This window comes from Diabrotica virgifera, chromosome 9, assembly GCF_917563875.1.
Source record: "Diabrotica virgifera virgifera chromosome 9, PGI_DIABVI_V3a".
NCBI classification, from domain to species: Eukaryota; Metazoa; Arthropoda; class Insecta; order Coleoptera; family Chrysomelidae; genus Diabrotica; species Diabrotica virgifera.
The window spans coordinates 56,071,192-56,099,012 of NC_065451.1; the positions used below are offsets into that span (position 1 = coordinate 56,071,192).

Sequence of the window (27,821 nt, forward strand, 5' to 3'; positions counted from 1 at the left end):
GTAATATAATAAAGAATGGCGGTACAGAGCCCAATTTGAGGAATATGTTAGTATGTGGAAATTACTCGATAAATAAATAAAATATTGCAAAAGGAGCCTGTACCGCCATTAAGAAGAACAAAAAAATATACTTTCTTCAAATAAACTTTTCTATCCCATGCCTAGATTTTGTGTCACATCGGATGAACTAAAAATCGATTTTCTATAACAAGAAATCGAACGTGACTGACTCGGCAACATTTAGCGCGCCTATGAGTATAAAAATGATTGTTTTTGATAGTATAATGTCACTGTCAGTGTCGAATTACCGACGCACTGTTGCCTTACTGTTGAAAGTTTGCAGAACTTCAGAAAAACAAAAATATGGATGACGCGCTTCTGTTAACTCTTAAATTAGGCTTAGATTTTTGGTGTTCGTTGTACACACTGGTTCTTAATCCATTAAAGTATACAGTGTTTTGTGCCGAATTCGTATTTCATTGTCGTAAGTTTATTTAATTTTCTAATGTATTTCAACAGTAATAAAGAAAGATTTTCCTTTCTAAAACAGATCTCTTGGTACGGCGCAATTCAGAACCATTCAAATTTCTAAGTAAAATATTAATTTTACGTTTTGTCAGGACGTATGTGTATGTGGAGCTGACCCTGACAAAAATGATCCAGGAATTTTGTCGTTTCAGGAGGTTTTGTCAGGGCGTGTGTAGACGCTTTTAGCTTCGTGTGTGAATTTGGTTGCATAACTTTGCACGATTTAAGTTGCTGTCAAATTAATGAAATTAGTGAGGTTAGGATCCGATCTGTAAACATGTGTTTTGAAAATATTTCCCAAATCACACTTACTTTTAACTCTCATGGTTTATAAAAGGAAAAAGTACCACTACGGTGATACCCACCTGAAGAAAAAGTGGAGAACCAAGCGAAGAACTAAAGATTTAGATCAGGTAATTGTTTAAAAATATTAAGTACCTATTACAGGCTTTTCTAAATTTTTATCTAGTAGTTTCATCAGTTTTTGAGAAATTCAGTACATTTTCCCAGAAAATTATATTTAATGCAGTAAATTTTCTAAACAACTACATAAATAAAAATGAATGTTTGTATGTATGTACAGCTGGTTCCTAAAAAACTGATAAGACTCTTTAGTAAGATTTCATCATTTTGAGCAGTGTATTTGATTTTTCTGACATTATATTATATTTATTATGACAGACAAATAATAAAATAAACAAACAACAAACAAATAGATTACATAATATGTTAATTCATAAATTGTAATAATTATTAAGTCAAAAATTGTAATATATTCATAAACAAGTAATTTTTGCTGCAGTTCCGTACCTAAGATGTGCTTTAATTCTGCCCCAAGTTGTTGTCTTTCTTCCCGGAAACTGTGACATGATTCTTGCAGTTTCCGCATCTTCAAAATGATTCTCTTCTAATCTCTCCAAAAGTGTACGATCTTTATGAGCGGTAGATATGTTTGTTCTTCCAGATCCTTGATTTCTTTAGAGAGTTTCTTGTTCGTTCCGTATTTTATTAATATTAAAAACTATTGTTTTGCTTACGTTAAAGCAGATAGTGACCAACCATCTTCTAATTTCGTTACAATTCTTGCTTTTAGTTCTTTGCTAGCATGTGGAGCCATTTTTTGAGGTTGAACAGAATAAGTTATCTGACAAATTTTAAGATTTAGCAGTGACAGTGACAGTGTGTAAATAATAAGTATTTATCCTTCAAAATACACTGCTCAATTTTCTACAAAATACGCTTTAACCCTTAGTTGCCGGATTATAAAAATAATACAAAATTTTTAAATTTTTTGATGAAATATGTTCAAAAATACATTCAAAAAGAAGTATAATCTTTTTCAAAATTTTTCAAAACCTTTTACGTAAAAAAACAGATGCGGTACTTTAAAGTACCGTCAGGCTGTGTAGAGCAATTTAGTGTAGGTAGTAAGTTATTAGGTGACTGATGATAAATATGGAGATTTTTATCAATTTATTTGTAAAAAATATATCAACATTCAACATCGTGATATATATTGAAACAGTTCTCTTCTCATTAGAACACAGATAAACTTTGCAGGTATAACATGTTGAATGAGGTCGCGATTGAACACCTTGGCTGCTGCATACCTCACATCTACCTCTTTGGGCACCATATTTTACCCACTGGGAGCCTCTATTTGAAATGCGTACATCGGATGGGACTGAATAATATTCTCTTCTTCTTCTTCTTTCAGAGTACACATCACTATTCGGTCTTCGTCATTTTGATGGAGCTTGCTGAAGTTTGTGAGCCATCAGGCCTATAGCAACTCCTCTTTGAAAATCTAAAAAAAATGGTTTTCTCGTATGTCGCAGAATATTATATAAGCATTAACGAATGCTATATCTATTAATCCCCAAAATAGCCTATGCCACCACTTCTTACTGCGTCTGTCTAGTCCATAAGCACTTCTCAAACGATCAGCATGGTCAACACCATGAATTTATTGTAATCTTTTACAATCATGGGAGCAACAATATCAGCCTTAGCACCATCTTTTTGGGTCCTTTGAACAGTTATTTCCTCACAACCGTGGTAAATACTAGCGAAGTGAACAACTTTATTGTCCTTCCATTTCCACACTCCAATATCCTTCGACGGAATCCTGTAATCAAAATCCCCACGCTTCGTGGATTTATCAGCTGTCAAGTTCTTAGGAAGAAACTTTTTATTCGGTCTAATTGTTCCACATGCTAAAGTTTGTTCACTTTTTAACTTCTCTAACAAGGGTATGGAGGTAAAATAGTTATCGAAATAAATCATTCTTTGTTTTCCCCATTCTTCTTCAATAAAATGCAGAACTACACGGGCTCCTAGTCCAAAGTCCTTATACTTTTCTTCAACTATGCTGTGTTTTCCCTGGTAAATTTCATAATATATCCATATTGATCGGAAAGACACCATAATTTATAGCCTAATGTACTTGAAGGTTCTGGTACAGCATTGTTAGAATTAATTATTGCCTCATCATCATTATCTGATTCTTCGTCAGTTTGGAAATTTAGGTCATCCCGTATATCATCAAACAAGAAATTGTCAACAATATTTAATAATTCCGCATCACTTAGAGGTTTTTTGCTAGTCCAGTCTATTTTTTTTCCATCTAAAAAAAAGAAACGGGTAAGAATATAATAAGAAACGATAGTCGCGAAACAAATTTATGTCCAGTAATAAATTACTTCCAAATGCGTGACAGTACTTTTAAGTCCACAGCGAAAAGTATCAGTTTTCTCAAACACCAGTAATTATTTATCAAAAGTAAATACTTACGCTTGCACTCAAATGTTTAGTCTACAATACTCTACAATATTATAATCAGTTATACCGAAATAGGTTGAGATCAGATTCAATTTATTGGCACATGTGTTACAGATGACAAATCACAACACAATAGTTAGCTTATGCACTAATATTGTTATTGTTTTAGCACTAAAACAATGTTGCCGGTCGATTGAAATTAACTTATATTATTCTCTATAAGGTACTTTAAAGTACCTATAGGAAAAAATCAAGGTAAATATAAAGATATACTTTAAAGTACCGTCCGTCAACTAAGGGTTAAGAGTCGTAGCAGTTTTTTTAGGAACCAGCTGTACCTTATAGGCTCGCAAACTATGCATTTGATCCTAAGATGATCTTAATCAAAGTTGTTGTGCATGAACCCTGGAAGATTTCTGAGTTGTACGATCAACCTAAGTGAAAAGGGGGCTTGCCCCTCCGAAACTTTTTAAATTTTTTTGGACAATCTGTTTTTTCTTAATTTTATATGATGTAGAATCAAAATATAAATTTTCACTTTTCTATCTCCAACCGTTATTTTTTAATAGGCATTTAAATATTTTACATCTACATAAATAAAAATGAATGTTTGTATGTATGTACAGTTACAGTCACTGAATAGTTTACACTTTAATTTTTACATTGTAATACTGCAAAAATAGCAGTGTCGTACGGATTTGAGAAATGTCAAAGTCAAAAAATTTCAGGAAGTCAATGCTTGTCAAAAATTTCAGAAATGTTGAAAAACAAAATAAAACGATATCAAACTCCTCCAAAATGATTCGAATGCATTTGAGTGATGCGCAAAAAGTAAGAGCAGTTGCCAAACTCGAAGAAGGTTGGTCACTAAGGCAAGTTGCTGCAGATTTAAACGTGAGCCATATGTGCATATGGAAAATCAAACAAAGATGTGTTTATCAATATTTATTATAAAATAGATTTAAAATAAAAGGGTATTTTAAAACCAGACTTCCTTATTTTCGTTATTAATATCATAATCAAGTTTATTCAAAAAGACTTCTTTCTAACTTTTCATTTTGTTAAATTTTGTAAAATATATTATTTATATTATTTTGATTTTTTAATTTTAATCAACCTATTCTAGGTACACCACTGGTAACGTCACTTTGACGTAAAAGGTGCGTTTACACGGGGTAAAAATTTAAAAAATCGGCTCCTAGATACATAATCCTGTAAACTATTTAATGACCGCAACTGTACCTTATAGACTTGCAAACTATGCATTTGATCCTAAGATGATCTGAATCAAAGTTGTTGTGCATGAGTCATGAGGGAAGGTTTTTAAGTTGGTATGATCAACCCAAGTGAAAAGGGGGCTTGCCCTCCCGAACTTTTTTTAAATTTTTTTGGACAAACTGTTTTTTCTTAATTATACACTCAGGTGCAAAAAAATCGATCCACTGAAGTTTGGTCATTTTTGATATCTCGAATTTCCTAAACCTGTTGTCCGATTTAAGTGATTTTTTACCATGTTATAGCATATATATTCATTAGCAATGTGGCTGTAATAATATTGTTATTAGACAGATAAACTGTCAGTGTATACCGGGTGTACGAATCAAACTGTGTTTTTTTTTTTCAAAGTTCGCATCACTCTGTGGACTACTCTGGCATTTATAAAATACTGAAATTACAACCCACCTATAGCCCCAGGTTTTCTTAACATTTTGGTTTTAGATTCATTCACTTATGTTGGATAATAAAAAAGTTAGGCACTTTAACAATTGGCCATGTTCGTTATCAGTACAGGGTGTTTCTAAATAAGTGCGACAAACTTTAAGGGGTAATTTTACATAAGAAAATAATGACAGTCTACTTTATAATCATATGTCCGCAAATGCTTCGTTTCCGACTATTTATTTATTGCTTTAAAACCAGTTAAGATATGCAAATCAAATTTGGTGGGTTTTAAGATGTAGTTATTGCACATTTATTGACAAATAATTAAGAATTTTATATTCACCATTGGCGTGCATACAGGTAATACGATCGGTCATAATACCCGTTTGCGCACCAATGGTGAATATTAAATTCTTAATTGTATGTCAAAACATGTGCAATTACTACGTCTTAAAATGCACCAAATTTGATTTGCATATCTCAACTGGTTTTAAAGCAATAAATAAATCGTTAGTTTGTAAAAAAAATTGAACATCCCGTATCTCGGAAACGAAGCGTTTGCGGACATATGATTATAAAGCAAACTGTCAATATTTTCTCGTATAAAATTACCCCTTAAAGTTTGTCGCACTTATTTAAAAACACCCTGTAATGATGACAAACATGGCCACTTGTTAAAGTACCTAACTTTTTTATTGTCCAACATAAGTGAATGAATCTAAAAACAGACTATTAAGAAAACCTGGGCTATAGTTGGTTTTTAATTTCAGTATTTTATAAATGCTAGAATAGTCCACAGGGTGATGCGAACTTTGAGAAAAAAACACAGTTTGATTCATACAGCCGGTATACAATGACAGTCTACCTGTCTAGCAACGATATTATTACAGCAATATTGTTAATAAATAAGGCTGTACGCTCTGAGCTTCGCTGGTGTCGCTCCTAGCGGACTACTAATTCAACTTTCACCGGTAATTTTGAAATTTATTATTTAATTGTTATCGCTTAATATTTACAACGCAAAAAAGTAATTAAATTGTAATCGATTTTTTTAAGATTTTGCTAATCATTTTGACGTTCTATTGATAAAATATGAATTTCTTACTTCGGATACTTTCACAATTATCGTGTAGATGGCGCTAAGATTAATATATTAAGATAATATTACATATTACGGAACATTAAAAAAACTTAAATTCAGTATTTAAAACGTAAGTATATTTAAGGTAAAAATATATACCACAACTTTGACCAACTAATATTTTTTATAATTAATGTTTTTAATTTTAATGTTAAATTAATCACTTTGACTTTAATGCCAAATTTCCGGTAAACGTTTACAGACTTGCCACTACTGGCGCTCGCGAATTCGTAAATATCCCCTCTACGTACGAGCTCACAGCGTATAACATGGTAAAAAAATCACTTAAATCAGCAAAAATTTTCAGTGTATCGATTTTTTTGCACCCAAGTGCATATGATGTAGAATCAAAATATAAATATATCTCTAAATTTTCACTTTTCTATCTCCAACCGTTATTTTTAAATAGGCATTTAAATATTTTACATCTATATAATAAATAAAAATGAATGTTTGTATGTATGTACCTTATAGACTCGCAAACGGGCGGGCATGTTTTCGACGCTAAAGTACCTGAGGGTCTTAAAAGTACCCGTGTTTTGGACGCTGCCAGAAAGTAAAGTTAGGACCGAAGGGTTGGGTCTTCCTCCTTTGGGTCTTTTAAATTTAGCGTCCAAATCATGCACATCCAACGGGTTGTATAAATTCCACTGATGTAGAGTAAGAGGTAGAATAGGATTTATTCGGTGAGACATTCTGTATAGTAACATCTGATGACATATCGATAATTTATTTACGGTACTACCGAAACTAATTACTTTCGTTTCCCGCAAAAAACAAATTGGTAATTTGTTTGTAATCCATAAACCTGTGTCTATTTACAATAACTCATGTACTAGACAGGAATATAAACTAATAGTGAATATGGAAATTTCAACGTTAATAAGTAATCGTGGTAAAATTTTGCTCAAAGTGAACAGTTTTACTTTTTCTCAAGATAAAGTACTAAAATCGGGAGAAACGTATTGGAGGTGCGTAAAACGGTCGTGTAAAGCGAAGATATTCACGAAAGGCCAGAAAAGTTAGTGATCCGAAGTAATCTAGAACATAATCACCAGCGTGATATCAAGACGCTTAATAGACAGATTGTGCGTAGCAGTGCCAAAAGGAAGGCTAAGACTCGCAAACGGGCGGGCATGTTTTCGACGCTAAAGTACCTGAGGGTCTTAAAAGTACCCGTGTTTTGGACGCTGCCAGAAAGTAAAGTTAGGACCGAAGGGTTGGGTCTTCCTCCTTTGGGTCTTTTAAATTTAGCGTCCAAATCATGCACATCCAACGGGTTGTATAAATTCCACTGATGTAGAGTAAGAGGTAGAATAGGATTTATTCGGTGAGACATTCTGTATAGTAACATCTGATGTCATATTGATAATTTATTTACGGTACTACCGAAACTAATTACTTTCGTTTCCCGCAAAAAACAAACTGGTAATTTGTTTGTAATCCATAAACCTGTGTCTATTTACAATAACTCATGTACTAGACAGGAATATAAACTAATAGTGAATATGGAAATTTCAACGTTAATAAGTAATCGTGGTAAAATTTTGCTCAAAGTGAACAGTTTTACTTTTTCTCAAGATAAAGTACTAAAATCGGGAGAAACGTATTGGAGGTGCGTAAAACGGTCGTGTAAAGCGAAGATATTCACGAAAGGCCAGAAAAGTTAGTGATCCGAAGTAATCTAGAACATAATCACCAGCGTGATATCAAGACGCTTAATAGACAGATTGTGCGTAGCAGTGCCAAAAGGAAGGCTAAGACTCGCAAACGGGCGGGCATGTTTTCGACGCTAAAGTACCTGAGGGTCTTAAAAGTACCCGTGTTTTGGACGCTGCCAGAAAGTAAAGTTAGGACCGAAGGGTTGGGTCTTCCTCCTTTGGGTCTTTTAAATTTAGCGTCCAAATCATGCACATCCAACGGGTTGTATAAATTCCACTGATGTAGAGTAAGAGGTAGAATAGAATTTATTCGGTGAGACATTCTGTATAGTAACATCTGATGACATATTGATAATTTATTTACGGTACTACCGAAACTAATTACTTTCGTTTCCCGCAAAAAACAAACTGGTAATTTGTTTGTAATCCATAAACCTGTGTCTATTTACAATAACTCATGTACTAGACAGGAATATAAACTAATAGTGAATATGGAAATTTCAACGTTAATAAGTAATCGTGGTAAAATTTTGCTCAAAGTGAACAGTTTTACTTTTTCTCAAGATAAAGTACTAAAATCGGGAGAAACGTATTGGAGGTGCGTAAAACGGTCGTGTAAAGCGAAGATATTCACGAAAGGCCAGAAAAGTTAGTGATCCGAAGTAATCTAGAACATAATCACCAGCGTGATATCAAGACGCTTAATAGACAGATTGTGCGTAGCAGTGCCAAAAGGAAGGCTAAGGATAATTTGACCGAAAGGCCGTCCAAAATCATACATAGTGCGTTGAAAGAAAATGTAGATTGCTTGAGCCGGGTCTAGTACTATTCGGCGCCGCCGGTTCGGCGCGGCCGGTTCGGCGCCGCCGATTCGGCTTCGGCCGGTTCGGCGCCGGCCGATTCGGCGTCGGCTGTTTTGGCGCCAGATTATACCTACGTTACTTTTTTAGAAATTTAAGAGGCTCTTGATTTATATCTATACCACACTAAAAAAATATATTAAATGTTATTTTTTCCAACTTTATGGATTTCTTTATGGATTTAAGGTTTAAAAAAAACAAATTTTCAAGTTTATTGAGACTCTTTATTACAATAAATAAATAGACACAAAATAATAAAGTCATTGGCTAGCGTTAATAGGGTTTGAAAATAAAAATAAAAAAAAATAATCATGAATATATGTATAAAAATATATAAATACCTGAGCAAAAAGCGGTGGAACAGACTTGAATGTTCCATCCACGTACACGTTCTCGGCTTGTTGCAAGTACCTCAGATTGCTGCGACGTCCAAAAATCAAAATTCTATCCTCTCTGGGACCATTTTCAGCGAGCAAGAATTGTTCATTCTCTCCATGGGCATCAATGGTGGTGTAACGCTCTGGTAGAACAAGATCAACCGCTGACGCTGGAGCTGGAGGTGGAGCAAGAACTTCGTGACGTTTTCTTCTCACGATTTTCCTTAAAGCACACTACACTGGTCTGGCATTGATGCTTGGGCTGCTTGAGATAAGTTATCAATGCATTGGTTAATAACTTGAACAGTTGGCTCTCGGCTACTTTCGGACAACTGCTTTATTTTCGTCTTGGCAGCATCGACTTCAATTTTGGCAGGAGTGGGCTCATGCGAATGATCATTTAAGAACTTGATCACAGCGTTGTTCTGAACATGAATTCGTGCCTTACATCGGTCTTTCTGTTCGCAGCGGTAAAATTTCAATGTATTATCTGCTTTACTAGCTTTGTCAAATACATAGGCAAAGCCATCGTGAATAAATTTGCTTCCGCCTCGTTTACTCTTCACTTGATTCTCCATTACGAATTTGTTAACTTCTTTTTTAATCACAACTTTAAACTTTCACTATAACCTTTCAGCACTGAATGAAGCTCAAGTTCTAACTGAGAAGATTGCCAACCTTGCTTCGTCATAATCCTTAGAGAGTTAATCGTTTTTTAATTATGGGTACGTTTTAAACTGGTCAAATATGATTTTTCTACTTATCCAGTAATACTATTATCACTGTTTCTACGAAAATCTGTCTCTTTAAGAAGATTAAGAAGTTTAGGCCTTTAAGAAGCCTTAGGCCGATGCCACATTATGCGTTTTGAACGGATGCGGTGAAAACGCATCCGTTTCCAACGCAACCGGACCGACCTGTCACACTATGCGTTTAGTCTGGTGCAGGTAGTAAGCGCGTACCGATGACTCAAAACGCATCCGCTTCCAACGCAACCGGACCGATCTGTCACACTATGCGTTTTCACCGGATGCGTCGGAAACGCATCCGGTCAAAACGCATAATGTGGCATCGGCCTTAGGCCCTGCACAAATTTGTTATTATTCAAAAAATACTTAATACTTCTTAGTGTCAGACATCTGAAATTGACGTACCTATTAAAACTAATAATCCTATATTGCAGATTATAGAATGAAAGTCATTTGTATTTGTTTAATCAAAAATTTCTTAATATTAAAATAATGGTTTTTGCATAAAATTATTAAATAAAACATATTATTTTTGTGAATTATTTTACATCTTCTAAAATTAAAATGTCGAGAATTGTTCTCCTGACATTTTTTGTTAAAGAAAATTTCAGACTATCATACATTAACAACTATTTTTTTTTCTCTCTCACTTTGCCAAAGTATCTGTCGCCGAATCAGCCGGCGCCGAATCGGCGGGCGCCGAATCAGCGGGCGCCGAACCGGCAGGCGCCGAAACGCCGGCGCCGAATCGCCGGCGCCGAAACGGGCCATCCCCGCTTGAGCCACATGACTGTTAAAGACGTTAATTTAATACGAAATCAAATATACAACCGAAAATGGCTCAACCGAAACTGCCCAAAAGTAAAGAAGAAACTATTGCTGCGGTAAATATTATGAATATCAAAACACTTAAAGACGAGAATTTTATATTTGCGGTTGAACCAAGTTCTAACATTATCATCTTCTTAATTCGGGAATATAAATTGGCAGACAGTGAAATATCTAAATGGCTGAAATATATTTTTGGGCTGCCATTTTTACCTCCCTCAGAAGTCGAAGAATCTTTCATATATTATTTTATGGCTATTCAACCAAAGGATGCAAAAATTGAAAAGTTTTCCAACTACTTTCTGGACTACTACATTGGCGACCACGCAACATTTCCGCCGGAGATGTGGGCTACGATGAGTGAGAGTTTAGAATTAACAACTAATGCTTGTGAATCGTTCCACTCGCGTTTTAATCATAATTTTTACCATGCTCATCCAAATATTTTCCATTTTATTGATGTTTTAAAAAATTTTCAAACTGAAACTTACATTACAATTAATAGTGTCCATGAAAGTAATAGACTTAAAGATCCAAAGAGTAGAAAAAAAATTATGTTCGTTAGAGATAGGATACATGAGTATCAAACTAACTGTATCGATCGATACCATTTCGTAAAATGTATGTCGTATTTATTTCAAAGTGACAAATAAACCTTATCAAGCTTAATCTCTAGAATTTTATTACCTGACTTTCCATTTACATTTCAATTAGACCCAGCGTCCAAATCATGTATGCAGAAACAGGTAATTTTATTTTTCAGCGTCGAATTTTAAATTTAGCGTCCAAATCATGCACGCCCTCGCAAACTGTGCATTTGATCGTATGATGATCTTAATCAGCGGCGCCGCCGCCGTCTCCCCCTTGATTATCGAGAATCGACGAAATTAATGAGTTCAATGGAAGGTAATAGCAATATAGTTGTTTATGTATCGAGAATAGTGGTGGCGTTTATAATTATTGTCATTTTAACCTTCTAAGTGTAACTCTCAAATTTATTATTAATTTGCTGGGTCACAATCACAGAAATTCAAAGGAGAGGATATCTTTATCCCGCGTATTCCAAGGATTTCAATAGATTTGCCATTTGATTTCAAGTATCTACAATTTCCTGTGCCCTTGGCTTTTGCCACTAAATCACAAGTTTATTGGAACTTAAGAGTGTCTATGTTACAGGCATGGAAAATTAATCGAGCGTTGGAAAACCGCCATCGTTGTAGATTTGCACGCCGCAAATAAAACATTGCTTATAAGAAATAACAAAATTAATTCCGTTTTATTACATACTATTTTTAATATTATTAATTTTTTTTTGTTTTCTTTTAATTTTTATTTATTGAACTTTGACAGAATTTTATATATTTCTAAGGCGGTACGAAGTTCGCCAGGTCAGCTAGTTATATATATTTTTAATATAACAATCTGACAAATACAGTGGAACCCCGATAAGTCGGCCCCCGATAACCCGGAAATCCGGCTAACCCGGACCGATTTTCATCAGATAAACATTTTGATTTTCAATATTTTGTATTTTTCAATTTAATTGCCATCATTTGCCATTTATTTCCCATCAAAATATTTAATTATCAGACAAACCTTTCAACAATAAAAATGTATGTAATATAATATTTGAGAGATAATGTGTATGTGGGTAATTTGAACTATACGATATTAAAAATGACTCATAGCACACGCCGCAGAAACAACTGTCTGTAGTATCTATTCCTTTTTATTTCAAACTGTCAGCATTGTTTAGGAAAGACTATTTAAAAAATTCTTTTAAAAACAATGGTCTTTAGTTTTCACTGTTCTAATAATAACATTACATTGTTGTAACTGTATTGTGTGTCTTGTATTGTTCGCTTCCATTTGCTTACGTTTGTGTTTGGTGTTTTTTTTAGTAATTTTAATGAGTAGGTACTGTGCATATTTATAAATATATTTTATGTTATTTCAATTCTAACGGAGTTTATCTGTAAGTATACCGTATTTTATTAATTTTTACCATATTCTCCGGCTATCTCGGATTTTCGATAACCCGGATCGGTCGCGGTCCCGATTAATCCGAGTTATCGAGGTTCCACTGTACTTCCTTCTGAATTGTTTCAGGAAAGGTTTAACAACCTCTATCACTCCTTCTGCTCTAGTAATATTTCTAATGTTCACCTCATGTAAATTAACCCTTACCATGTTCACAACATGTATGTAGATTCTTCTAGTGTCACCTCCACTAATGAAGGTTGGCTATAACCCACGGTTATTAGACTTTATTACCGTTGTCTTGACCGAGGGTGGTGGGGAGACTTATATTTTTGACTTTACGTCACAAGAGTACACAATTCCATATTTTTAAATGATTTTCGATCATTAAATGTGAGTTATTGTGTATATATGTGTATTATTTGTGTTATTATTAAATAATAAGACAAATAATACACATTTTATCTTATACCGGGTGGTGAATCATAAAACGGGCCATAGGAAACTCAGTGTATATATATAACAGCCCTACAGGCCTTAGAGGCCCTTGGCTTCGATATGCTTGACTAATTTCTTCTACTTTTTGCGGTCCTGTACTTGTCCTCTCCAGTCTCTTGTACCCGTTTCTTCTAGGTCAGTCCGGACGGCATCAAACCACTTCCTTTGTGGTCTCCCTCTTCTTTTCTTCCCTTGTTCTCCTGCTGATAAAACTATTAGGACGTTTCTTTCTTGTGGCATTCGTAAAACATGGCCCAACCATCTAACTCTCTGTGCCTTGATTTTCTGAGTTATTTTAGGTTTCTTATACATCTCCATTTCCAGGTTTGTTCTTCTGCGCCATCCCCGTTAGCCTCCTTTATACCCCAAAAAATTTTTCTCAATATTTTTCTCTCCCAAATCTCTAGCTTCTTTTCTACTTTCTGGTTCATTGTCCAAGTTTCATATGCATACAGCACCGTTGGTCTCACTATTGTTTCATATACTCGGATCTTGGCTGCCCTGGACACGTTTTTGCCTTCAACAGTGCGTTTAATGAACCTACTGCTTTGCTACATAAACAACCGTTTATCTATCTCTCTCTCTTCGTCTCCTCTATTTGTAACTGTGACTCCAAGGTACTCAAATTCAGTTACTTTCTCAAATTTATAATCTTTGTCATTTGTCCTTAGAGTAATCCACTTATTTTCTTCAGCATTTTCTCCTCTCATTTCTATATACTTGGTTTTTCCTTGGTTTATAGTCAGGCCATATTTTTTTCTTCTTCTTCAAATTGCTTGAACATTTTTTGAAGTTCTATTCCTGAACACGTCAGAAACACCAAGTCGTCTGCAAAACCTATACACTGTTGTCTTCTGTTAAGAATCGTGCCGCTTGTCTGGATATTGGCTCCTCTAATTATATTTTCTATTACTATATTTTTTTAAATTTCAGTTTATTTTAAAATTTTATAGATTGAATAAGTCTGTTGACAGGGGGTCCCCTTGTTTTAATCCTCTGTTGACGTTAAACTGATTTGAAAAACTGCCTTCTATCATGACTTTATTGACTGTGTTGGTTAACGTCATTTTAACTAATCGTATCAGTTTCTCTGATATTCCTAGTGCTCTCATTGCTTCGTGTAGCCCGTTTCGTGAGATAGAGTCGTAAGCCTGTTTAAAATCGATAAAGAGCATATGTAAGCATATGTAAGCCTAGATTTTGTTCATACCTATTGTTTTGTAATAACTTTAGCAAAAAAATTTGATCGGTTGTTCCTCTTCCCTGTCTTGAAACCAGCCTGGGATTCTCCTATTATCTCTGATTCATAAGTTTTCAATCTAGTTCTTATAATTTTTGCTAATACTTTATACACCACTTCTAACAGTGCGATTCCTCTGTAATTTTCACAATATGGTCTTATCACCTTTCTTGTGAATTGGGCAGATGAGTGCTGTGTTCCATTGCTCCGGCATTTTTTCGTTGTCCCATATTTTCTTTATGCTGCAAGTCCAGCTATTTTATGCTGCAGTATATTTCCTCCTACCTTTAATATCTCTGCTGAAACTCAGCTTTCTCCGGCACTTTTATTATTTTTTTAGGTCCTTTATTACCGTTATTATCTCCCTTTCTCTCGGTGCATGTGTTTGTTGTGGTTCCGCTTCTTGTATTTGTTGTTGTTCGATTTCTTGCCCTCGCTGTTGCATTTCTGTTTCTGTTTGGGTTTTATCGTTTAATAATTCTCCGAAGTATTCTGCCCATCTATTCAATTTTTCTGTCTTGTCTCCCAGCAACATACCATCTTTATTTCTGCAAAACATTGTGCATTTATTTTGAGTCCCTCGTGTTTTTTTACTCCTTGATAAAAATTTTTAACTTCTTTTTGGACATAGTTTTCTTCTATTATTTCTAGTTGCTTTTCCAGTGATTTTCTCTTCTTTTGCCTACATAATCGTTTAGCTTCTCTTCTCTTTGCTTTATAATACTCGTTACTTTTTTCTGTGGTGTTTCTAATATTTTCCATTTTTGCGTTGTTTTTCTGCTCTAGAATTCTTTTGCAGTCCTCATCAAACCATTGTTCTCTCTTTTCTTTTTCTGCTTTCCCAATGCTAAAGTCTGCCGCTTCTATCACAGCTGCTTGTATTAGTTCCCATTCCTCTTCTATGTTGCCAGTAGTGATTCTTTCCAATCCCTTGTTTATCTCTTCCTCTGTTCTTTTTGCTACCTCTTTATCTTGGAGTCGCTCCAATTGGTATTTTTTCCGTTGTGTTCCTTTTCTTGGTGGCTTGGGAATTTCTTGCTTAAGTTTGACTATTGTCAATGTATGATCGCTATCCGCGTCTGCTCCTCTGTAACTTCTACAATCAGTCACAGATCTGTTGTGTTTTCTTTCAATGAGGACATGGTCTATTTGGTTTCTCGTTTTCCCATCAGGAGAGATCCAGGTTATTTTGTGTATATCTTTATGATCAAATTGTGTACTTACTATCTTAAGGTTATGTACCATTGAAAGTTCTATTAGTTTTTTGCCATTGTCATTACTTTCTTTATGTAGGCTTTTACCTCCCGTTATATTCATATACATTTCTTCTCTTCCTACTTTCGCATTCATATCTCCCACAATTATTTTTATATCATATAGGAAACTCAATGTAAAATTCTAAATTGTTGAATTCCTGCTTCCCTAATTATTTTACATCAAAAGTCATGAGAGAATACTTGTAGAGAATTGAAATCTGTATTAATATCAAAAGTTAAAATTGTTCTACGATTTAAATGCATTCCAAAATTTTGAAAAATATGATACATTTGCCACAGTAGGTATGTGTATAAAAGTTAGGCCACACGTTACTATTTAACTGACAGTGCTCACACCATTGACTGAATAAAAAATCTTTATTATTAATACTTTCTCCGCAACTGAGGGTATCTTATCAATTGTATTGTTTTTAAACAATAAATGATAAAATAAAAATATAGACAGTTCAAAAATGTGAAAATAATAACTTCATTGTGACATTTGCATGTGATTATTGCACTGTGTGTGGCTTAATTTTGGGATGAAAAACTGAAAAATGTATTACATTTTTACAAAATTTCGGAATATATTTAATTCGTAGAACAATTTTAACAGTTGTTTTCAATACAGATTTCAATCCTCTACAAATAGTTTCTAATGTCTTTTGATGTAAAATAATTAGGGAAGCTGGAATTCAACAGTTTAGAATTTTACATTAAGTTTCCTATGGCCCGTTTTCCAATTCACAACCCGGTACCTATTCCTAGTTTACTTTATATTTTTGTATTTGTAATTTTGGTGTAGTTTCCCGTAAAAACTTTTTTGAATTATTCATGAAAGTTGTAGATCGTACCTATTGTAGGAATGTAAAAAAGAATATATTTTTATAAGGTAGTAGTCCAGAAATCCACTGCGCATCCGCTAGGAAAAATATTCTAATTCGGATTTTTTGCACAATCTTACTCAAAAAGGACTCCTTTTAACAAATTTGCATGTTGCCAGGACCAAAAGGTGGTCAAAAATTTTTTAAACGTTTTTTTTTGTTTTTTTCCTAAAATTATTTTTTTTGCATGAAAAAAAGTTTTTTTTAGGTTTTTTGGATCATTCCAAACAGAAAAGGTCTTTAGTGACTTTTCCCTAAAAATGATAGTATTTGACATATCAGCGATTAAATATTGAAAAATTGCGAAATCGGCCATTTTTAACCCTCAAAAACTATGTGAAAAACTTAAAATTTTAATGTTGCCAAGGTAGGTAGATATTCTTTAAACATCGATTGATGAAATCCCGAAGAGTTTTTTGCAATACAATATTCAAAACTTCTTTGTTTTTTAATTGCTAATCAAGCGTGGCGACACTATTTTCCACCGACAGTATGGTGCAAATGAAAGGAATAAATTCGTTATTTCGTAAACGGGCGACTTTAAGGAAAAATCCCGAAACAGGTCGATTTTTATTTTTAAGTTATGATATTGTGGCATATATGGTATACTAGTGACGTCATCCGTCTGGGCGTGATGACGTAATCGATGATTTTTTTAAATGAGAATAGGGGTCGTATGGTAGCTCATTTGAATGGTTCTTCAATTCTTTATTCAGTAATGTAAACATTTACATAATTATTTTTACAGGGTGTCCTTTTACTTCTTTTTTTGTGAAATAATTTAATTTAATAACAATTTTTTGGACACCCTGTATAAATAATTATGTAAAAGTGTACACTAGTATACCATATATGCCACAATATCATAACTTAAAAATAAAAATCGACCTGTTTCGGGATTTTTCCTTAAAGTCGCCGGTTTATGAAATAACGAATTTATTCCTTTCATTTGCATCATACTATCGGTGGAAAATAGTGTCGCGCACGCTTGATTAGCAATTAAAAAACAAAGGAGTTTTGAATATTGTATTGCAAAAAACTCTTCAGGATTTCATCAATCGATGTTTAAAGAATATCTACCTACCTTGGCAACATTGAAATTTTCAGTTTTTCACATAGTTTTTGAGGGTTAAAAATGGCCGATTTCGCAATTTTTCAATTTTTTAATCGCTTATATGTCAAAAACTATCATTTTTAGAGAAAAATCACTAAAGACCTTTTCTGTTTGGAATGATCCAAGAAACCTAAAAAAACTTATTTCCATGCAAAAAAATAGTTTTACGAAAAAAACAAAAAAAAAAACGTTTAAAAAATTTTTGACCACCTTTTGGTCCTGGCAACATGCAAATTTGTTAAAAGGAGTTCCTTTTTGAGTAAGATTGTGCAAAAAATCCGAATTAGAATATTTTTCCTAGCGAATGCGCAGTGGCTTTCTGGACTATAGGTTAAAACGTTAAAAGTTCATTATGTATTAACGTAATAATAATGTTGATGATATTTTAGAATGATAGAATGACAGGTACAGATGTAGTGTGGCCAAATTTATTAGGTACCTATTATTTAAATTCTTACAATAAATTATACAAATAATTGTAATTCACATAATCCTAGCTGACCTCTAAGGATAGTATGTATTCAATAGTTAATCCAGTATTAATGGAAAATCATCGACAAATTTTCAGTGTAGAATGGAGATTGAAGTCCTAGATTTCCGTAAATATTTCATGGATAAATATCAACAATTTTCCATAGTTAGGTATTATAATTCACTAAACATCTTCATTTTTTACCTATCTTGACTATTTTCCATACATCAAAGACATAAAAATATCGATTAAGAGGAAGTACCAAAATGCAAAATTTTGACGCAAGTCAAAATTCTCAATGTGTTTTAATTATACAGGGTGAGTCATGAGGAACTGTACATACTCCTACCTCGTATAGAGGCCCCTATGGGGAATAACAAATGACACATTAAAAAGTGCCTGCTCCCATTGTTCAATAATATACAGGGCGAGTTTCGCATTTTGACAGAAATTTGTATTCGTCATAATTTTTGAACGGTCAGATCGATGTGTCTCTTATTTTGGTCAATCGTTACACTATTGCCACCTAATCAACTGATTTATTCAAACTAGAAAAAATCAGGTCCGGCTTTAAAAAAATTAGTTCGTTTGGGTCTTAGAAAAAATTTCACCCTGTATAAGCTTTTTGAAAACTCTAATATGAATTTTACAAATTAGACAAATAGGCAATTAAAATAACATATTTATTTTTTTCCGCACACGATTGCTTAATTTTTTATAAAAAAATTAAATTTGATTATGAATTAAAAGTTTGGTAAAGTAAACCATAGAATTAAAAAAATTAACTTTTATTACCAAAATTAATTTTTTTTGAACAAATATTTAATTTATGTTACCACCAATCAACTGATTTATTCAAACAAGAAAAAAATCGGGCCCGGATTTAAAAAATAAGTTCGTTTTGGTCTTAGAAAAAATTTCACCCTGTATACGCTTTTTGAAAACTCTAATATGATTTTTACAAATTAGACAAATAGGCAATTAAAATGGCATATTTATTTTTTCCCGACAAGATTACTTAATTTTTTATAAAAAAAAATCAAATTTGACTATGAATAATTAAAAGTTTGGTAAAGTGAACCATAGATTTAAAAAAAATAACTTTTATTACAAAAATGAATTTTTTTTGAACAAATATTTAATTTATGTTATCACCCAATCAACTGATTTGTTCAAACTAGAAAAAAATCAGGCCCGGATTTAAAAAATTAGTTTGTTTGGGTCTTAGAAAAAATTTCACCTTGTATACGTTTTTTGAAAACTCTAATATGAATTTTACAAATAAGACAAATAGGCAATTAAAATGGCATATTTATTTTTTCCCCACACGATTACTTATTCTTTTATTAAAAAATCAAATTTGACTATGCATAAAAAGTTTGGCAAAGTTTTTGCATAGATTTAAAAAAATTAACTTTTTTTACAAAAATTAAATTACAAAAACAACGTTTTTCTTAAAATTAAAAGTTTTACCATTTTTTTTTTCTATAACACGTCTAGATCTAAAACTTCCCATAACACTTTTTTTGGACTCTATAGTTTAACATAGACGTGATCAAATTGATAAATTTAAAATTTTTCCACCTAATTTTTGCGATTTACAAGTTTGCAACTTTTACAAGAAGAAGACTGAAAGTCTACAACAATTTTCATAGTCTTCATAATGGTAAGAGGTATGTGCTGTAAAAATTTCAGAAAAAAAATATTAAAATGGAACAGAGTTGTAGCGAGTTAAACCGTGAGTTCATTTTTTTTTATTTTTAGAAAATTCCGATTTTGACAAATTTGATTTTTTAATAAAAAATTAAGTAATCGTGTGGGGAAAAAATAAATATGCCATTTTAATTGCCTATTTGTCTTATTTGTAAAATTCATATTAGAGTTTTCAAAAAGCGTATACAGGGTGAAATTTTTTCTAAGACCAAAACGAACTAATTTTTTAAATCCGGACCTGATTTTTCTCTAGTTTGAATAAATCAGTTGATTGGATGGTAACATAAATTACTTATTTGTGCAAAAAAAAAATTAATTTTTGTAATAAAAGTTATTTTTTTTAATCTATGGTTCACTTTACCAAACTTTTAATTCATAGTGAAATTTGATTTTTTTATAAACAATTAAGTAATCGTGTGCGGAAAAAAATAAATATGCCATTTTAATTGCCTATTTGTCTAATTTGTAAAATTCATATTAGAGTTTTCAAAAAGCGTATACAGGGTGAAATTTTTTCTAAAACCCAAACGAACTAATTTTTTTAAAGCCGGACCTGATTTTTTTCTAGTTTGAATAAATTAGTTGATTAGGTGGTAATAGTGTAACGATTGGCCAAAATAAGAGACACATCGATCTGACCGTTCAAAAATTATGACGAATACAAATTTCTGTCAAAATGCGAAACTCGCCCTGTATATTATTAAACAATGGGAGCAGACACTTTTTAATGGTCATTTGTTATTCCCCATAGGAGCCCCTATACGAGGTAGGAGTATGTACAGTTCCTCATGACTCACCCTGTATTCATTTTTTTCGAATCCTGAGAAAAATAATAAATATTTTTGAAAAATTGAAGCTCAGAATGAAAGACTACATTATTACCGAGAGCAGAAAGTCCCTGGAAACTTCTATAATGTTTATTTTAATAAGTTACAGGGCTGAAAATAAAAGAGAAGTGTGATATTTAATTTCAAATATTTCATTCAAAAGAAACTGCTTGTTTAGTCTAAGGGGATTTCCGCCCTCAGTAATAATGTAATCTTTTATTCTGCGTTTAAATTTTTCTAAAATACTTATTAGTTTTCTCAGGATTCGAAAAAAATCATATTACGATTCCAATGACAGTACTCTCGTGACGTAATCGCACCCTTAATGTTCATTGGTTAGTCGATCTGGGCAACTGTAGTAATGTCTAAGAATCGTGGCTATAACCATTGTAAATTCATCTCTATCTTCTGCTTTTCTTAAAAGTGTCTGTGTGTTTAACCCGGTCCAGTCCTAAATGTTTTTTAGCCATGATATTTGGCGTCTACCAGGATCCCTTTTCCTTTGATTTTAGCCTTTATAATCAGCTACAAAAATCGTACTTATCATTTCTAAGTATGTGCCAAAAATATGCTGTCTTTCACCTTTTTGGTTACAGTTACCATATTTCCGGATTTGAAAGAAATGTCCGGATTGGCGTCCGGATATGAGAAATGTCCGGATTTTTTTCTTTACTAAAAAAAAAAAAATGGAAAACACTTGGCCCAACGGTGGGAAATTTCATTCTGTGCAGCACCTAGTTAAGTTGGTCTAGGAGTCTAGGTAAAATATTATTTTCTAGGTCTAAAGTATGTTAAAACATAGGTATATATGTATTTTAAACTGGCAGAGATTTTCGATGTTAGTTGCATATTGTAGCGATTTTTAGTATTTTTAATTGTGCCATATGCATTTCGCCTATATGTACAATGTAGAGGTAGCAACACAGTCAAATTCACATTTTACATTTTCTACAACCCCTTGGACTACCCCTGTCCGGATTTGGCCTTAATAAATTATGGTAACCCTATTATTGGTGGTCAAAACTTCTATGTCTCTTCCCATTCTGTGCAACACCATTTCGTTTGTAACATGATCAGTCCATGTTACCTTATAGCCACATCTCTCAGTTCTAAAAAACCACATCTCAAAAGCTTCCAGCTTTCTTATTAAGTCAACATTAACAATCCAAGCTTCCACACCATAAAGAAGAATAGAGTGTGTGTGTTTAGATGTATGACCTTGGTTTGAACCAATTGGCCAGCTCAATTTTTTTTATTATCTTTTTCATAGACACAATTTCCTAATTTTAACTGATATACATTATATTTTACTAATTACAAACATATATTACATACATTACATTAAAAATACAGCTAATATTAAACACGATTACTAAATACTTATACTAAACCACTAATTGATATTAAAATATATATTTTTCAGCGCTAAGACCTAAACCCGATTCAACCTCTCGGAGGTTTAGGCCTTCTTTGTGATTTTTTTTGCTTTTTTTTGTTTTTTTATTGTTTTTTAATATGTATTTTTTTTTGTTATTTTTATTCTTTTTTTTATGATTTTTTTATATATATATTTTTTTTTAATATTTTTTTATATTATTTTTTAAATATCAATTTTTATATTTTTTAAGTGGTTATAAACAATTTTATACAAATTTATATTTCGTGTACAACAAATGGAATTTAAATTGGTGGGGAGAGTAACTCCTACTGTTTGTAGATTCTTATATAACTGTTGATTCAGCATCTGGAAGTTTGCGCAATCGAAAATCACATGCTCTAATGTACCCAACTCCCCGCAAGCGCAGTTTTGAGAAGTGGCCAACCCTAGTTTATTTTTGCGGACTGGATATAAACCGTGTTTGTTCCTTGCTTATTTAAGGTTTTAATGAAGTGCCGATTTGTAATATCGTTAAACCACGGTTTTCTATAAATTTTTGGTTGGATATCATGAAATCTTATATCTTTAAGAGAGATATCATATTCCAGTTGCCATTGCTCCATTTGTTTTTTCTTAAACCATTCTCGTAGATCAGTGACTGGCATTAATGGTTCTTCTATCGTTTCCCCTGTTGTAGTAGCATCCTTGGCAAGTCTATCCACTATTTCATTTCCGTTAATTCCATAATGAGCCTTAATCCAAACCAAAGAAATTTGTTTACCTGTATTCGTAAGTAACTGGATTGTTTCTAAAATTTTTATAATTACTACTGATGAAGTGCTTGATAATTTAGTTTATACTATTGTGTCTACCGAACTTTTGCTATCTGTTAATATAATAAACTTATTCTTGTGATGGATATTAATATACCTCAAAGCTTGAAAAATTGCGATGAGCTCAGCAGTATAACTAGACATTTGATTTGAAAGTTTAAATTTTTTGGATAAATTTTTATTTGAATGGTAAAAGGCTCATCCAGTAGACTCGGCGAATTTGGATCCATCTGTATAAATACAATCGGACTCCGGCCATCTTTTCAGAATTGTTTGCTCAACAAACGTATATATAATATCGGTTTACAACGTTCTTCGACGTCTTCCGATTTCCAATCTCCATCTCGTTCTGTCATTCCATAGATCGTCCTCGAGTTCTCTGTCCCTGATTTCTCTATCAACTCCTTCTCTCCAACTTCTTCTAGGTCTTCCTGGTCTGCGCCTTCCTCTTGGTTGCCATTCGAGGATTTGTCTTGGTATTCTATTCTCCGGCATTTTCCTTACGTGTCCGTACCAGCTGAGTTGTTTCGTCCTGATGTCGTCAACAATAGTATGTGTAACCCCCATGATTTCTCGGACTCTCTCGTTTGTTATTCTGTCGCGTCTAGATATTCCCGCTGAACGGCGCCAGAAGTCCATTTCTGTTGCTCTAAGCATTTTCTCTGTTCTGTCTTTTATGGGCCACACTTCGCATCCATATGTTGTGATGCTTTTTATTATAGTGTTATATATTCTTTTTTTATTCTCCTTAGAAATATTTTTATCCCACAGTACGCTGTTTAGTAAGGATATGCCTTTCCTACCCTGTATATTTCGTTCCTTAATAGCTGCATCTAATTTTCCGTCTTGAGTGATCTTTACTCCCAGGTATTTGTAGTCTTCACATAATTTTATTTCTTGATTTTCCTCTACTCGGAGGCTATGTTGGTCTCCTCCGATACTCATGTATTCAGTTTTTTCCATATTCACTTCTAGGCCCCACTCTGTAAACTCTTCTAATAGTTTTCGCATCATGTAACTAAGATCTTCAGAGTCCTGTGCGATGATCACCTGGTCATCCGCAAAGCACAGGTGTACAAAGTTGAGTCCGTTAGTGGTATGCCCATATTCGTACATTTTTTCTTCCATTTGTTGAGTGCTGCTTCGAGGTATATTTTGAATAGTGTTGGTGAGATACAAACGTATGCTCAACAAACGTATTTATGTTAAATTGATTAACATGTGGTTCAATATTAAGATAATAATAAGGAATTTGTAGTTCTAATAGAACTACATTCATTTCTGTAAACCTCGCTATTAAATTGGATTAATAGCTGATAACTGCTTATTACTTTGGGATGAATTTTACGTCGCCAGAAGGGACTATCTATTTTTGAATTGAGGTTTTGTATTTTCTCAGATCTTTTCTGTGCTAGCAGTTTTGATATAAAAACATCACACAAAAATTGCCGTCTAAGATGCAAAGGAGACTCTGCTGCTTCGATTTCCAAAATATGTGTTGGTGTGCTTTGTATACATCCAAGACAGAGTCATAAACACATATTTTTTATTTTTTCCAATATCTCCAATTGAATTAAATTTGCATTTCCATATAAGATACAAACATAGTTAATCACTGAACGTATTAGTGCTCTATAGAAGATTAGTGATATATTTGGATCGGCTCCCCACTTTGTGTGGCGGCTAAAAGCTCTTAGTACATTTATTGCGTTTTCACATTTTTTTGACAAATGATGAATATGTTCTTTTTAAGAGAGCTTTTGATTTAAAATTATGTCAAGGTATTTAACAAATGTTTTATATGGGAATGTGAAAGGTCCTATATTAATTTGGTTTGAATAGAGTGGTTATAACATTTTACCAGCCGATATCGGATTTGCAAATTGAATGTTTGGTTACTCAGAAATACTAAAGGTATAACTATTCAATAAGCAATCCCAAAACTTCTTGATAAATTGGTATCGATGAATCTTACCTGAGTTTGCCGAAACATAATTCTTGATGAACAACGTGGTTTTTCTAATAGAAAGTCAACAGTAACAAACCTGGTCAATTACCAGTAATACTTGTTGGGTGCATTTGAAAATAAGATTCAGGTCGACAGTATTTATATTGATTTCTCAAAGGCCTTTGACAGGGTTAATCATAACCTCTTGGTTAATAAACTTCATGCATCTGGCTTTGGTGAACACATTGTTAATTGGATTAAAGTTTTTTGCTGGGACGTACACAACAAGTTCGTATTAACATTTACATTTCAAAAGAATTCCATTATTGTTCTGGTATCCCGCAATATATTGTTTTTTTTAACTTGTTCATTAACGATATTGGTAAGGTTATCAAAAACTGACACTTTCTACTATTTGGTGATGATCCTAAGTTACTTTGTTGTTTACGTGATAAATCAGATACAGATCTCTTCAAGATGATGTAAATAATATATATTTTTATGTTGTTCTGAAGCTATTTCCTTGTGGCATTTTTATGATTAATTATTTAGATGGGAAATAAGCCACAATTAAATTGAAAAAATAATTTTATTAACATTTCGAAGCCCAAATCGAGTTTCGTTGTCAAAATACAAAATACTACTAAAATAAACAAAAATGTTGTTCCTAAGTTAATAAAATTATTTTTTCAATTTAATATATTTTTATGGTCGAAACAAAATGGTTTAAGCTGAAATCCAACTAAATGTTCTTGTATTTCATTTGGTCATATAAATAATCTAACTAATAGATATGTTCTTAATGATCTACTCTTGGATTCACTAACTGGGATTAGAGATTTGGGTGTATTATTTGATTGTGCATTGACATTTAGAAGCCACTTTCTTACGATTAAGGAAACATGATTTCGTAATCTTGGTCTTATTTATCGTCATGGTCATGATCTCTTACCTACAGTATTCAAATTATTGTACTGCTCTCTGGTATGCTCAGGTCTTGAATACTGCTCTGTTGTTTGGTCCCCATTTCATCAAGTATACATTGATGAATTCTAGTCTAGAGTGTTCAGCGGAAGTTTCTATCTTTAGATTTTAAAGGACATATAAATATAAGAAAAACTGAAAATTTCTTCATAGATTATTCTGGAATAATGTCTCAATTTAACATTGCTACTCTGAAGAACCACAGGTTGAGAGCTGCTATATTATTTTTAGAATTTGGGTGTTCATGGGTTAAGATTTTCTTTGATAAATTATAATTTTTGGTGTATGCCAACAGTTTTCAGTCTATTATAGATTTTAAAGATTATAGCCCTTTCGAGGCCTCCACACATTATTCTTGCAAAATTCTTATGAAATACCCTTCAGAAACTATCATAATAACATTTTTTATTTATTCCAGATTGATGAAGACATCAAACCAGAGAACACAGAAAAATTGCTTAACCAAGACATAGATTTTGACAAACCAGGCTCAGCTCAGCACTACTGTATTCATTGTGCCAGGTACTTTATTAGTGATAGTGCTCTACAGGATCATTTTAAAACGAAAGTTCATAAAAGAAGACTTAAGGCATTGGAAACTGAACCCTACACCATTGAAGACTCAGAACGGGCAGCAGGATTGGGAAACTGGAAGACACCGAGCAAGAGGAAGATAGAAACACAACCAAACAAAGAAGATTCAGAAGGTTCTAGCAAGAAAATGAAAATTGATGAAGATGAATAACTGTAGGTTTTCTTTTTTAAAAATTAAACATTTTACTAGCAGATATTACTCATCTGCGCTATACATAACTGGTGATAAAGCTCAAAAAACATTTGTCGTTTTAACTCCAGTTATAGATTTTGAAAAACATTTGATTAACAAAAATAAAGTAGTTAAGAATATTAGAGTTAGAGGTTTAAAAATTGACTTTGATGATATTGTGAAACAATGGACATTTTTTCAAGAAGTTTCAAAGCGAAAGCATCTTTTGGAGCTTAATAGACAAGACATTGCTCAAAAAATAACTAACTTATTAAAAAAATCAGATACCGATCCATCAGAAGTGGAAAAATATAAAGTACATGCTAAGATTGTAAAGGATGACCTCAAAAACCTCAAGATCTCTTTTTATGATATAGAGGAAGCAACTATGTTGAAAATTCTTAGTTTACCTAATGACCTACACAGTCAAACGCTTTCTCATGAAGAAACTGTTCTGTATACACACCTCAATCAGCCTAAAAATGATTCTTTAGATCATATTACAATAGGAACTGACAATAATTTTGTCAAGTATTTGAACCCATACGCTTGTTATTTAAAATCAGATGCTGCTTTGCTCGAGCTCAATCTGTTGGGATATTTTAGAAAGATGCTTTTAGAATCTGGCTATTTCCAATTTTCTAACCCTAACTTTTGTAGAACAGTGATATATGAAGGCTGTGTAGAAGTAGATCAAACAAAGAAAAAAGTTTTTGATGTCTTAGAACATGATCACGACGAAGATAATCTTAATAGACTACATTTATGTGGATCAGGTTCATTAATGTCTTTCATGGCATACTTTGCAAGACATGCTCTACACCAGGTTGCCTTACCTTTAAGGTTTTTTTCAGTTGGTAAGGTATACCAACCTATAAAAGATGAAGAACCACCTTCTTTTTTAAATCTCAGTCAACAGAGTGTGGTTAGTATTTTTAATGCTGATTTAGAAGATACCATCAGAAGTGTAGATAAAGTAGTTTCTGAAATTCGTCGCATTTATAATTCTTTAGGTTGTCATTATAGAATTGTCATATTACCTGCATGTAAAATAGAAAACTCTGAAAGCCTACATATATCAATACAGATGTATTCTAATTTTAAAAAGGAATATGTTGAAGTTGGAAATGTTTGCTTTTATGACACTTATGTCAGCAAAAGGTTGTTGTTTACTTATAGTTTCAATAAAGATAAAAAATACCCCAAAATTATTGCAGGGTCTTTAATAAACGTTCACAAGTTTTTAGCATGTACATTAGAGAATATTGCTAGTGAAAATAATGTAAATTTAAATGCAAGTTTAAAAAAGAAATTCGAAGAAATAAATAATGTTTGTTAGTA

At 32.8% G+C, this 27,821-nt stretch overlaps 2 protein-coding genes across 2 annotated transcripts; both read left to right on the plus strand.

The window, feature by feature from the left end:
* Nucleotides 1-698: 698 nt before the first annotated feature.
* On the plus strand, nt 699-27,035 carry LOC126891894 (zinc finger protein 593 homolog). The gene is made up of 2 exons (XM_050661236.1): nt 699-941; nt 26,133-27,035. Exons 1-2 carry the CDS (start codon nt 852-854, stop codon nt 26,457-26,459), a joined length of 417 nt encoding a protein of 138 aa, XP_050517193.1. The 5' UTR covers nt 699-851; the 3' UTR covers nt 26,460-27,035.
* Nucleotides 26,464-27,821, plus strand: LOC126890956 (serine--tRNA synthetase-like protein Slimp; the record flags this gene model as incomplete). The annotated part of the gene is made up of 1 exon (XM_050660131.1): nt 26,464-27,821. A coding segment is annotated over one exon (1,356 nt), but the record flags the coding sequence as incomplete, so codon positions are not given.

What these genes read in the sequence shown, in the direction of transcription:
- LOC126891894 (XM_050661236.1), top strand. Translation starts at nt 852, where the DNA reads ATGGTTTATAAAAGGAAAAAGTACCACTACGGTGATACCCACCTGAAG. An exon ending in GAACTAAAGATTTAGATCAG is followed by an intron (nt 942 to 26,132) that starts GTAATTGTTTAA and finishes TATTTATTCCAG; the next exon opens with ATTGATGAAGACATCAAACC.